This window comes from Podarcis pityusensis, assembly GCF_964106645.2.
Source record: "Podarcis pityusensis genome assembly, chromosome: 10".
Taxonomy (NCBI): domain Eukaryota; kingdom Metazoa; phylum Chordata; class Lepidosauria; order Squamata; family Lacertidae; genus Podarcis; species Podarcis pityusensis.
The window spans coordinates 72,512,872-72,525,974 of NC_138035.1; the positions used below are offsets into that span (position 1 = coordinate 72,512,872).

Here is a 13,103-nt window from a genome sequence, read left to right on the forward strand (position 1 = left end):
CAAAAAGAAACTCTTGAACTGATGGAACATTTTGCTTACTGCTATGCTGAATACAACCTACAAGTTGGGTCAGCATTTTTAAGAAACAGCTAACGGTTAATTTAAACAATGACATAGGCCTACGCACATCAGAGACTTCTTTCTTCAAGTTTCCAAGACTGCTGGATTTTTGCAGAGCTGAAGTTCTAGAATCACAGAAAAAGAAGAAAAGAAAAATAAGTAACTGATCTTGCATCCTGAACACAATCTTTTAATAACAATAAAGGTTAAAGCAAGATGCAACTTTATTTAAACAGAGGAAAGGGGGAAGAAAGGGCAAGTTAAAGCAAATTTTGTCTCCCTCTCAACTATAGTGACACCTATATGAATCTGAATGGTTGTACAGTCGTACCTTGGAAGTCGAATGGAATCCGTTCTGGAAGTCCATTGGACTTCCAAAATGTTCAAAAACCAAATTGCGGCTTCTGATTGGCTGCAGAAAGCTCCTGCAGCCAATCAGAAGCTGTGGAAGCTCCATTGGATGTTTGGGTTCCAAAAGAATGTTCAAAAACCGAAACACTCACTTCCGGGTTTGCAGCGTCCAGGATCCAAAACGTCAGAGTTCCAGAATGTTCGGGATCTAAGGAATGACTGTAATACCATTTCATTGACCACTACCAGTAGATTACACCAGAAAATGACCAGAAAATGACTTCTAGACCAAGAAACACCATGGTTCAAATCTTATTTTTTGCACGAACTGAGTAGATAGCTATAGACCTATTATCTTTCTTACCATCCATTTGCAAAAATGAGGATATTAAGGGCTGAACTATACATGAAAAGGAAAACATGTGGTTTTCTACTCCAACGTATTATTTATTGAAGATGCACGCTGCACCCCTCCAAGACAATTTTAATCATTTCCCCCAAAACTGAAATAAACCTGGCTGGGAACAGCCTTTGAAGGTGATAATAGGCATGGGAAGGGTTAAGAAACCCTCAGTTCCAGTTCACAATAAAGAAATTCACATGAAAATTCATCAACATCTTTCCTAATAACTTTGTATGTAATTGTGCCCAATATACAGTGCACATTTTGGCAAGCAATTCTGACTAATATACACATTCCCCCTTAATATATGCATTTTTGTAAAAATATTTTCAGTTTGAGAACTGCGTTGCAAAATTCAGGGAAGTGTGAATTCCAAAGGATTGCTGGGTTTTGATTCACATATTGTTGAAGACTGTGGGGTGAATTAGGTAGAATCATAGAATCATAGAGTTGGAAGAGACCACAAGGGCCATCGATTCCAACCCCCTGCCAAGCAGGAAACACCATCAGAGCACTCCTGACATATGGTTGTCAAGCCTCTGCTTAAAGACCTCCAAAGAAGGAGACTCCACCACACTCCTTGGCAGCAAATTCCACTGTCGAACAGCTCTTACTGTCAGGAAGTTCTTCCTGATGTTTAGGTGGAATCTTCTTTCTTGTAGGCAGGTATACATTAAAATGCACACTGAACCAAATTTCTTTCCCAACACTAACTTGCAGTGATATGCACACACACACAGCATTCAACACAAATTTCCCATTTTTCAAGCTACATGCTGATAATTTATACACCCAAAACATCAAATTGCATGCTATTTTTCAGATTGAGGGTATGAATGCATCCAAAACTGTAGCTGTTCAATGTTTCAGACATGCGGTCAATGAGCATGCTTTTCTGTTCTGCATTTCATGTACTTTAGAAGCCATAGCGTCATTCAAAAAGTAAACCACCATTTCACTGATTACAGAGGCTGAAGAAATGTATTCAGAATTGCAACCTAAGTATAATACACATGCTTGAAACCCAGAAAATTGTGTACTTAGCTAATGTAATTGCTTTATTCAGCCTCTCTTCTCGCCACTGCTATGACATTTGTGCACTTTCCAAGTAACTTAGACCTACAATCCTACACATACCTATTTAGGAGCAAGTCCTGCTGAACATAGTGCAACTTACTTCCGAGTAATTGTGCACTCTTAATTATGTAGCAGCAGAATTGGATTAATGTTGATGTGGGCCATTTTAACTTTTCTGCAAGAGCACCAGCTCAATTCAAACATGATTTGTGATAACCAGGTCTCCAAATATATCGGCCAGCTCAAAATCAGAACTGCTCATCTGGTTTTAGTTTCCATCTGTTCTGCACTCCAGCCTGTAGGGGTAGTGACCTCCAGAGATGTAACTACAATTTGTCAATTCAGATATCACACTAAAGCTGTAGTAAAATCTCCTTTCACCACTGTTTGCTTTCAGTTAATGGAATGTTGTATTACCCAGGGCTGGTTCAAATGGTAGTTAGAGAGTCTTATATTTGGCTCATCACACAAAGGGGGTGAATGAATGTGCTTGTTTGTGTGGGAACAAGCAGACCCAATTCCACAGCTGATTTCCATATCAGAGGAATTGGTGGCAGAATTCAGGCCTAATTGCACAGGCCACAATGTAGACACACCATTCCTCCTTGAATGTGCAGGTACAGCAAGAAGGCCTCATGCTCCTCCATGGGATGGGGCCTTCAAGTAACATAGCCCTCTCTTTCGCATCTCCCTAGTGCTGCATTTAGTAACCATTAAGACTTCCCTCCAGAGCAAGTTATTATGATTTCAGCCTCTGTCAAATGCATTCTGAAGGAAATAAAAGTCCACCAAATGCCACTGAAGTACCACTTACTAACCGCAAACTGCCAAAAGGCACACATTGTTCAGTACAATATTCTTCTCATACTGTCCATTTCTGCTCCGATTCTTTACTAAGAGAGTCTAGTAAGAATATTATACTGAAGTAGTCAGTGCAGAACTTTTGTGTTAGAAATTCTGTTATAAAAAAGTACACTCCAATTCAGCAAAGCATTTAACTAAGTCATTAAATTACGCATGGGTGATAATGATTAAGAATTTGGGCATACTAGCAGTCCACTATGCCAGCCAATCTCTCCTCTGTCTTAGTGCAAAAGGCAACCACATATACTTTAGGAATATATTACAAAATTCTGTAAATTCCTGGTGCTATATAGCTTGTTTGAAGGCGCTTCATACTGCAATAGAAATGGAAAACTGAAGTAGATTAAAACAGCAAGCATCAGGGTGAGGGAAGGAAGCAAGAAACAATATAAACAAGGCATCACATTATATTGTTCTCAGCTTTTAAAATATCCCTGTGCAATATCACAATTACAAAATACTTACAATTTTGTGTCGCCTAGCTGTGTTTCCATAGACGCCATCGGTGTGTGTTTTTCACTGTAAAAAGCAACAAGTTAGAACATGGTGAATTTAAGGCATCTAATAAAAATATGCCCTCTAATAAGGGTCTGCTTGGGTTACTGGGCACAAAAATAGCTTTCAAGCTCCCCCTCTTGCTTGCTGGTGCAGAGCGCAGGCTCTGGGAGTGCTGGGGATTCTCTCTCCCTCCCCCACCCCCACCCCCCCGCTGCTAGCTGCAGAACAGCTCCAAGGGTTTGTGTATATGTGATTTTCATGTATACGCAGAACACTTGGAACCAAAATCCCCATGTAAGATGTGTTCGTAATTTACTCCATTTTGCCATTTCATTGTCTTAACAACCTTGCATTTTTGGAAAACGTACCACCACCACCACACTGTTGCTGAAGCTGTAGACCTTAATCTGCTTTATCAAACAGACATGTCATTATTCAGCACATTTTTATCACCACAAGTGGCTTTCTTTCTTTCTTTTTCGGGTAAAGTATCCATACCTGGCATCACTTGCAATAACTTTATCAGTTGATTCTGTTGAACGTCTGGATGCTGGTGAAAAAGAAGGAATGGGAACTTGCAAGACACTAGTATGGATCTGTGGTGAATTCTACAAGGGGGAAAAGCACATCAGCACTTCCGTGAGAAGACAGCAGAGATACACATTAATTAACTGACAACAGGCACACAATACCCTCAAGGCTCAACAGCTTGAAGCCTTCACATTTTATCATTCCGGTTCATCATACAGCCTACACTTGATAGTCATAGATCCTCATATCCAATTTATCTATACAGTCGTAGATCCTTTGGAAAACACAACTGGAGCAAGACCTCCAACATGAAATGTTACCTATTGCACAAACAAGGCATACAACACTTTTGCATCATCCAGAACGCACTCTGAGATCACCTGAGCACTCATCTTAACAAAGGGCCTTCTGGTAACTCACTCCCCTTTTCACTTTGCACATAATTCTAACATAACACCCATCAGTCTACAAGGCAAATGCTTTAAACTTGGTAGGATCAAATCCTCCTTAACTCTATTGTAACATTTGCCATGTCCTATTAGACAAAGCAAAAAGGTAGATTTTAAATCCTCCATTTAAAGAAATTTCCCCAAGTTATGCTACAAACTGCTTTTGAGGGGGGAAAACCTTTTTAAGAGCGCTTGCCCTGAGACACAGAATGCTACTATTTAAGAAACCAAAGTCCGAAGTCCCTTCTCTTTTCTTTTTAATGTGAGCCACAGCAGTGGGGTGTGGTGGGGAGGAGGTGCTTCTAGACCCAAAAAGTGACACATGAACTTTTATTTATGAGCAACAACAAATATAGCTAAGGTAAGGCAGGCAGCCTCTTAAAAATCAATTGGCACATGAATTTTTAAAATCCACTGATACACTTTTTTTGTTTTTAGGTGATGAATGCATATGTTGCAGCAGCCTCTGTCTTAGCAATGGTATCCTTTTCTGCGATGGAGGAATGACTATGACAGCCCCAGATACTTCCATTTTAATAACTACTTGTATTAAAAATTAACCAACCACTTAAAAAAGATCTGCCTTGTGATAAACCAGGTACCTTTTTTAATCAATGTTATTCATCAACTTAATATTGCAGTCCTCCTCTAAATTGGTTCATGAGATTCAATCCTATGCAATTTTTGCACTACTGTGTTCAAAGGCGCTTACTCCTAGTCAAGTGCACAGAGAATTGCAGCCTTAAGTCATGTGACACTTTTGTAATATAAATCATGGCTTCCTAAACCAGGAGAGGGCTGTGGAATCATTGGCTCTCTTTCCCCATCCCCACTCACACTCCAGTTTCCTTCCCAAGTTTCCTCATTGTGGTTAATGGAGATGGCGGGGGATGGGGAATCTGAACATTTGATCCACAGTTTACTCTTTGTTCGGGATGCGGGTGGCGCTGTGGGTTAAACCACAGAGCCTAGGACTTGCCGATCAGAAGGTTGGCGGTTCGAATCCCCGCGACGGGGTGAGCTCCCGTTGCTTGGTCCCTGCTCCTGCCAACCTAGCAGTTCGAAAGCACGTCAAAGTGCAAGTAGATAAATAGGTACCACTCCAGTGGGAAGGTAAACGGTGTTTCCATGTGCTGCTCTGGTTTTGCCAGAAGCGGCTTAGTCATGCTGGCCACATGACCCGGAAGCTGTACGCTGGCTCCCTCGGCCAGTAAAGCTGGATGAGCGCAGCAACCCCAGAGTCAGTCACAACTGGACCTAACGGTCAGGGGTCCCTTTACCTTACACTGTCACTAAACGTAGCAATAAAAATAATTTAATCCACAAATCATCATGTAGCTATTTCACCTCAAAATCACAAGACCCAGAAAGGAAATATATCTATGTAACAAGGAAAACTGTACTAAGTTAAGCCTTACATTTAAGTCTTTTACAAGTACAAAGTTTAATTTCTAACAACAGCTGGGATACCAATTAAGTTTACAAGAAAGCAAATCTAGAAGCAGGGAGAGAAATATTAAAGAAATACCTTTTCAGGAGTTTGTGTTCCAAACTCTTCGTAGTTTGGAGAGCCTTCTCCTGGTGTAGGGGATGGACTTTTCTCAGATTCGTTTAGAATCTGTTCATCTGACAAAGTCATTGAAAGAGATCCTGAGTTTGTAGACTCCTCACATTCATCATCCTTTCCTAACACCACAGAAGAGAAATTCTATATGAATATTCTCACTCTGAACACAGGCATAGCAATACTCAGGCTGACATTCTAGTCTAGGGATTATGGTTTTGTAACTAAAACAACTGCTGAACATACATCGGTGCTTAAAAGCTAAATCCAGTTCCAAAGGATGCATGATATATTGATTTCTTCCTTTGGGCACCCGCGCACACAATACAATTGTGCAGCTGCTGACACACAAAGGCTGTGATCCTAACAGGCAATTGCAAACATATCTACTCAAAACTAATTCCAGCTTGAGTTGAATGGGGCTCACCTTCCAGGTGAGCAGGTACAGGAGTGCAGCCTAAGTGTGATAAAAATAGAGGCAATCAGGGGAAACGGTCATGCCAGTGGTCTTCCTAACTGCACTTGGGTAGACTAGCTCAAGGGAAGAAATCAACAACAGACTCCCTGTTTTGATATAGATGACATTATTTCAGCCTGGAAGGCCTTTCATATGTGAATGTATTTGCCATTTCCAAGAATGTGCCAGACCACATGCAAGTGATAATGGACCCTGGTCTAGAAGCCTATGGGAAGGGATTGCTAGAAGCTTCTACTGTAAAGCACAACCAAGTTAATTCCATATCAAACAGAAAGAACTAGGGGAAGAAACACGTACGACAAGGGAAGAAATAAAGGCAGGAGATTGCTATTCTACAGCAGAGACCAAGATATGATGAAGCAAGCAGCAGACAGAAAAAGGCTGTATGGAATGCTGCAAACCATTTCAGACCTCAAAGGATAAATTTATCTACAGTTCAGCCTTAATGATCCCCTACAAAATGCCTGCAAACAGTGAAAGTGATGATTCTTTGGGGAATGGCCATGGTTTCATCATGTAAAGTTTTACATTTTACATTTGAAAACTTTTATATGTACATTTTTGCATTTTGGTAATATCCTAAGTTGCTTTTACCTAACGAGATTCCCTAAAAAGTTGAGGGTTCGTTTGTCAAAGCACAAATTCAAAACCTTGTTTGAACATTTCAGCTGAATCATCTGTCAGACACCATGGTCTCATCATCTTTCTCTATTTGAGCTATCCCCATTGCAGAAAATGGACGAGGGCAATAATTAATTGGAAATGGAGAATGGCAATCAATTACTGAAGAAGTTGAATAAGAAAAAAAGACATTCAACTAACTCATTCAATCCCACAAAAACCAACTGCATCTCATCCCTGCTGCTTCACTTCCAAATTGAAGTTTGTAAACCCCACTCTGCCAATCAGCATTTGTCATACAGATTACAAAACTGAAAGGTTGTGGATTGCTCCAGCTGTAATAAACAGTAGGTGATTGCTTTGAGTACAAGTGGCTGTGACTGGGAAGGGCATCCAGACCCACAGAACACTTTAGGCACCATACACAAAAGTTAAGCATGTTAAAGTGTCATTGTATTTAAATGGGAGAGGCAATTAAGCACTGTTCTTAGTCTTCCCATTACAATTAACAGAACTTGACCAATTAATTTTCAATGAAATGTGCCATTAGTGTTTTCAGATTAAAACATTAGCCCCAAATGAATGACTATCCTGAGATGCTAACAGGCAACTGAAGAATCCTTGAGTATCCAGATCTACCGGTTCTTTTTAGGAATGATTTATGTCTTCTGCATGTAAACAGAAGCTAAACTTGAGAGGTAACTTGGCCATTTCATTGAAAACAGAATGGTGTTACTCAGTTAAGGAGAACAAACATATGGTAAAACATTGTAAAACGACCCATGTTAAAACTCTTGAGGTACCTTTTTTGACCTGAGCCAGTATCACCATGTCCTGCACTTTCTTATATCGATTGAGAGACTGTCGAAGCTCCTCAATCTTCCGATCCTGGAGAAAGAGAGACTCTTATCTGTTGTAATTAAGACTGGTCTTTTGCTTCCCTGCACTTCTAGGGAACACTGGATAACACAATTTCAAAAAATAAAAATGGTGGTGGCAAACAATGGAGAATTGTGAGTTAAGAAATCCAAGGTGTTAGACAAAGAATACTTCAGAATCACTCGCACTAATCAAGCAAAGTCCCACTTCTTGTATTACACTCTTAAACTTTGCCATTTTCATTTTGGGGAATTGATATTGATTCTTACCCCTTAATAAGGGCCATAATTTGTGCTCCCATCTTATTGATTCTCTGCAGAAGCCACAAGTTCAACTGCATAAACAAATATGAATCTAAAGAACATTCCGGTACCTTTTCTTCATTTGCTGCCATTAGAGATTCTACAGCTTTCTTCATTTTCTGCACCTCAATATCTAAAACACAGAAACAACCAAAAGTCAACTGAAGTGCAAGCAGAAAGCTAAAAAGAACCATTTTTAAAAAGCAAACTCTAAAGTTTATAATGTGTCAGAAACAATCACTTCCTTTTCATTTTAGAACAATCTGAACATTTCAAAAAGAAGAAAGCAAATCAAACACAGTTCTTATGGAGCAAGTTATAAGTGACTTACCTTCATAACTTTTCACAAAGATCAGTAAACATCATATCTCACACACCTACGATGTTTTATGAGTGTCTAAAGCACACAAACATTGTTTCCGCACTCTTTGCAACATAACCTTGAAAAGCGAATCATTTCCCCCTCCATATTCAAGCACCTCAGGTGACAGACACTAGCCTGCCACCCAACATGACCATGGCTGATCTGACTAAATACTTTCTTATTCTTAGGCACTACAATGCTAAAATTCTATAAAAATGCAATGCAACACTTGCCCTAGATCTCTCTCTTAAATTATTAAATGTTATAAACAAGTTCTTAGAGATTAAACCAATTTTAATAACATGAAATGCAACAATATTTCATTGTGCCAGCAGCCAAGCATTCCTTTGAGATACCAACAAGTTCAACAAGAGCAATGGAATTAGGCCATTGATGGTAATGATAAAAGAAACTGATGGCATAGTGATGCTTAGCCGTAACTAAGAATGGTTGTAAAAATGAGAGAATCATGATGGGATGGTATATATATATATATCTGCTGTGATGAAAAGTCATGCTAAAATGTATAGTTGCAGCACAAATATAAAAAGAGGTTAAAACTTGAGTTCATTATAAACTCTGCTTCATCCTTTATCCTCATTAATGAACATTCATACCATTCAGAGTTATAAATTAGAAAAATGTATTACATATCACTCCCTGATTAAAACCTTACAATCTTTTAATTTCCTACTAAATATCAGCTGGGTTAAAACTTATTTCCCTTATGTCAGTTGCAATTCATTCAGAATTTCCTATGTTCTCTCCAAAAACACTCACGTATCAGTGGAGCAAAGCTGAATATCATTGTATTCCATGGTCACAATCCAACTGCAACTTGGCTCAGGCACAACACCAAACCATGGTCTGGTATTACATGAAGAAGTTCTGTGCTTCCTTCTCCCTCCCACCTCATGTGTAAGAGGTGTACTTTCCAACTCTAGGTTGTAGTTACATGCAAAGTAGAAAAGCTATAGTTTGTGCACAAATGACATTCAAACTATGGTTTGCACAAAGAATAGTTTGCCCTGTTTGGATGTTTTTTCATTAAATAAGTAGTGAGAGAAAGCACTGGAACACGCAAGCACAGGGTTCATTCATGCAATGCCAGATCATGGTTCTGGATTAGGTGTGAAACTAACCCACAAAGTTAGCCTGATGAAACCAGTGTCTCTTGAAAGCATCCTTCATTCTGAGTGGCCTTATGGCCCAATTGCTTTTCCTCTTAGAGGGTACCAAAAATAGAAAGATATAAAATAAACCAGAAATAAAGTAGATTGTTCTTGTGAGAATAGAATATATAGATATAGCCTATGCTGAGATTAATCCTGGCAAATAGATTAAAATAGAAGGTTGTTTATTAAATATTTAGTTTATTTCTTAGGCAAGAAATCAATGGATCAAATGCTTTCTAATTCGAAACAAAAAAATGGAAGATTTAAAATGCAAGATTTCATTTTACTCTTTCCATTTGGATTTCCATTGAAAATGAGGATGGAAGATGAAGCAGTCTAACAGCATTTTGTTAAAATTGTTTTATATGACACATGCAGAAAGCTGTACTGGAAAAGTGTGTCAAATGTAAGTTCTTGTGGAAAGACACCAAAAAACCTTACTTTTGTCTTTGAGCTTCTTTTTACAATTTTCATCTGTGCAGGAAAACCCATTGAATTTGAAGTTAGATGGAGTTTATAAGCATTAAAGCAATTTCAACAGTAATGAAAATAAAGTCATACACAGTACAGTTCTTATTCATGATTCATATAATAAAGTAGTGTTTGAGCTGCATCCCCTTACAATTTTCATAAAAGTGACTCTAGGTTCTGTATCTTATTGCACAAATCTCTTCACAGAGGGAAGAATTCAGCACATTTTTACATACATCCCCATCCCTATTTTGAACTTGCCAAGATACAACTATTTATAATAATTACTATGGTAATCTTTTTATTTATTTATTTTTGATATTTGCAAATCATCTTTCCTTTCGAATGCTTATATTCAAGTGGTCTCCCATCCACGTACTTATGAGATCCATGCTGCCATAGCCTCACCATTAATTAATTTTTGAAATATATTGTTTTAGAATCTGTCACTGACACACGATAATACCCAGGATCTCTCAAAACTGCTCAACTTGGGATTTGTTTACGTAATAACTTATCCTCAGATGGCAAAGCTGTATGGATTTCAGTGTCCCTTTGAGACATTTTTATTTCAGCGAGCATTTTAGGAATGTTAATTTTTATCCCCTCGTTCTTAAAACTCTGCTGTTCTGTCTATGATATATGTTATTCTGTATTTTATTTTGCTTTAAATCACTTTGAGAGCAATGATTATAGGACAGTCATCAGTATTTAAAATAAATAAATAAGCTCTATTTTCTCTCTTGATTGTATTTTACTCTATCAAGGAATTCATCCCAATCTGAACATGTGAACATATCTTTTATTACTAGTAATACATCCTAGAGGATAGTAATTTCCTAGAGTAATTTTGCAGATCTATGATCATTTAAACATAACCACTCATGACAAATAAAGCAGTCCTATGTGGAAATAAAACGCAGACCATGGAGAAATGAATTTAAATATATGTTAATTGTTGCTTTGTTATGCTTTGTTATGTTGCTAAGCAACAGGATAGCAGCGTCATCCTACAAAGAGAAGCAGTTATACATTGTCAGCATTCAGCCAATTTAAATCTTAAATATGCTACTATCTTAGCCATGCAGAAGTCAACATTCTCCAGGTTTGTACACTCATTACTTTCCAGAAATAAATTTTAACCTAGTTTGAGTCTTATGCACCTCAAAGGCCTGGAAACGATGCCTTTTAAGAAACGGCTAAGGGAGCTGGGCATGTTTAGCCTGGAGAAGAGGAGGTTAAGGGGTGATATGATAGCCATGTTCAAATATATAAAAGGATGTCACATAGAGGAGGGAGAAAGGTTGTTTTCTGCTGCTCCAGAGAAGCGGACACGGAGCAATGGATCCAAACTACAAGAAAGAAGATTCCACCTAAACATTAGGAAGAACTTCCTGACAGTAAGAGCTGTTCGACAGTGGAATTTGCTGCCAAGGAGTGTGGTGGAGTCTCCTTCTTTGGAGGTCTTTAAGCAGAGGCTTGACAACCATATGTCAGGAGTGCTCTGATGGTGTTTCCTGCTTGGCAGGGGGTTGGACTCGATGGCCCTTGTGGTCTCTTCCAACTCTATGATTCTATGATTCTACATAACCTCTCCCCTTTACTACAAACAGAAAGCAATGATCAGGCCACCTATAGTTTACCATGTTTATTGGAGACTAGTATTCCCTGAGAACCTGACCCATCCATGGGAAAAAATCAGGTGCCAGGGAGATGCCATGTGCAAATGAAGATGGTATTACTTTTTCTATGAAGGGTGTCTTTTAAAACGCCTATGGGTTGAGATTTGAGAAGTGGCAGCTTCTGGGATAGCTCAGTTGGTAGAGCATGAGACTCTCAATCTCAGGGTTGTGGGTCTGAGCCCCACGTTGGGCAAAAGATTCCTGCATTGCAGGCGGCTGGACTAGATGACCAACCCCTGGTCCCTTCCAACACGACAATTCTAATTCTTCCTGCAACTAAAACAGCAGAAAATGGTCTCAAGATGCATACATCTAGGGTTGCCATACGTCCAAGGGTAATTTCAAAAAAATCAGCAAAATGTCTGGGTTTTTGCCAACAGAACAAGGAAGTGTGTGTTCGATTTCCCAAAAAAAGTTCAATCAACAACTTTTGTGTTTTTCACTTTTGAAATACAGTGACCCTAATACACTGGCCTATGTCTGTAGGTTTAACTGAGCCTTTTTCTAGAACAGACAAGTCATAAACCACAGACCACAGTAGATACACCATGGCTTTAGGTAGCCTCAATGCCGGTTTCCTTACCTCTGTCATTTATGTCCACCCCATCTCCTTTCACCTGGTGAGCCAGTCTCTCTTGCAACTGTTTTATCTCAGTTTCCTTCTGTTCTAATTTATCTTTTAATGATGACAGTTCTTCCTGCGCAAACAGAAAATCAACACAACTGTTTAAAAACTAGCTTTGTGTTTTAAAAGGCGGTCCTAAACTGAAGTTAATCATTTAAGTTAGAGATGGTCTTCAGATTAAAATTCATTTTAGAAATCAATAATAATAATAATAATAATAATAATAATAATAATTTTTATACCCCTCCCATCTGGCTGGGTTTCCCCTTCCACTCTGGGTAGCTTCCAACAGATTATTAATAATAATAATAATAAAAAGTGATAAAACTTCAAACATTTAAAACTTCCCTAAACAGGGCTGCCTTCAGATGTCTTCTAAAAGTCAGATAGTTGTTTATTTCCTTGACATCTGGTGGGAGGGCATTCCACAGGGCCCTCATCAAACCTTTTACAGTCTTTACAACAAACAATTTCTCCCTGCATCACAAAATGCATGGGCTGCCTGCCTCCCAATCATAGCAATCCCATCTCCAATTTAAATGTTTAATAATGTCTTCATTTGAATTTGAAAAGTGACACTAAAAGGATTTTATTCACCTTTTAGACATGCATGAAACACTTTCGCCAAGTGTTGCATTAAGCAGTCCTAAGCATGTATACCTCTGAAATGAGAGCCACTTACTCCCAGGTAAGTGTGCACTGGATTTCA

At 38.7% G+C, this 13,103-nt stretch overlaps 1 protein-coding gene and 1 long non-coding RNA gene across 22 annotated transcripts in view; one reads left to right on the forward strand and one right to left on the reverse strand.

Annotated features, from left to right (window-relative positions):
* PPFIBP1 (PPFIA binding protein 1) overlaps positions 1 to 13,103 on the reverse strand; it is a 132,139-nt gene that overhangs the window by 24,090 nt on the left and 94,946 nt on the right. For 15 of the 21 annotated variants that reach the window (XM_081023505.1, XM_081023506.1, XM_081023511.1 and 12 more), the window contains 9 exons: positions 12,353 to 12,467; positions 10,058 to 10,090; positions 8,149 to 8,210; positions 7,700 to 7,784; positions 5,762 to 5,919; positions 3,752 to 3,861; positions 3,221 to 3,274; positions 3,019 to 3,069; positions 128 to 185 (listed from right to left, as the gene is read on the reverse strand). In XM_081023505.1, the coding sequence (XP_080879631.1) occupies positions 128 to 185; positions 3,019 to 3,069; positions 3,221 to 3,274; positions 3,752 to 3,861; positions 5,762 to 5,919; positions 7,700 to 7,784; positions 8,149 to 8,210; positions 10,058 to 10,090; positions 12,353 to 12,467 (726 nt within the window). The remainder of the gene's footprint in view (positions 1 to 127; positions 186 to 3,018; positions 3,070 to 3,220; positions 3,275 to 3,751; positions 3,862 to 5,761; positions 5,920 to 7,699; positions 7,785 to 8,148; positions 8,211 to 10,057; positions 10,091 to 12,352; positions 12,468 to 13,103) is intronic. The other 6 variants (XM_081023520.1, XM_081023513.1, XM_081023514.1 and 3 more) reach the window with 2 other exon arrangements.
* On the forward strand, positions 10,103 to 11,829 carry LOC308486751. Its single transcript, XR_013991268.1, has 2 exons — positions 10,103 to 11,192; positions 11,701 to 11,829. It is a non-coding gene; the product is annotated as an uncharacterized lncRNA (long non-coding RNA).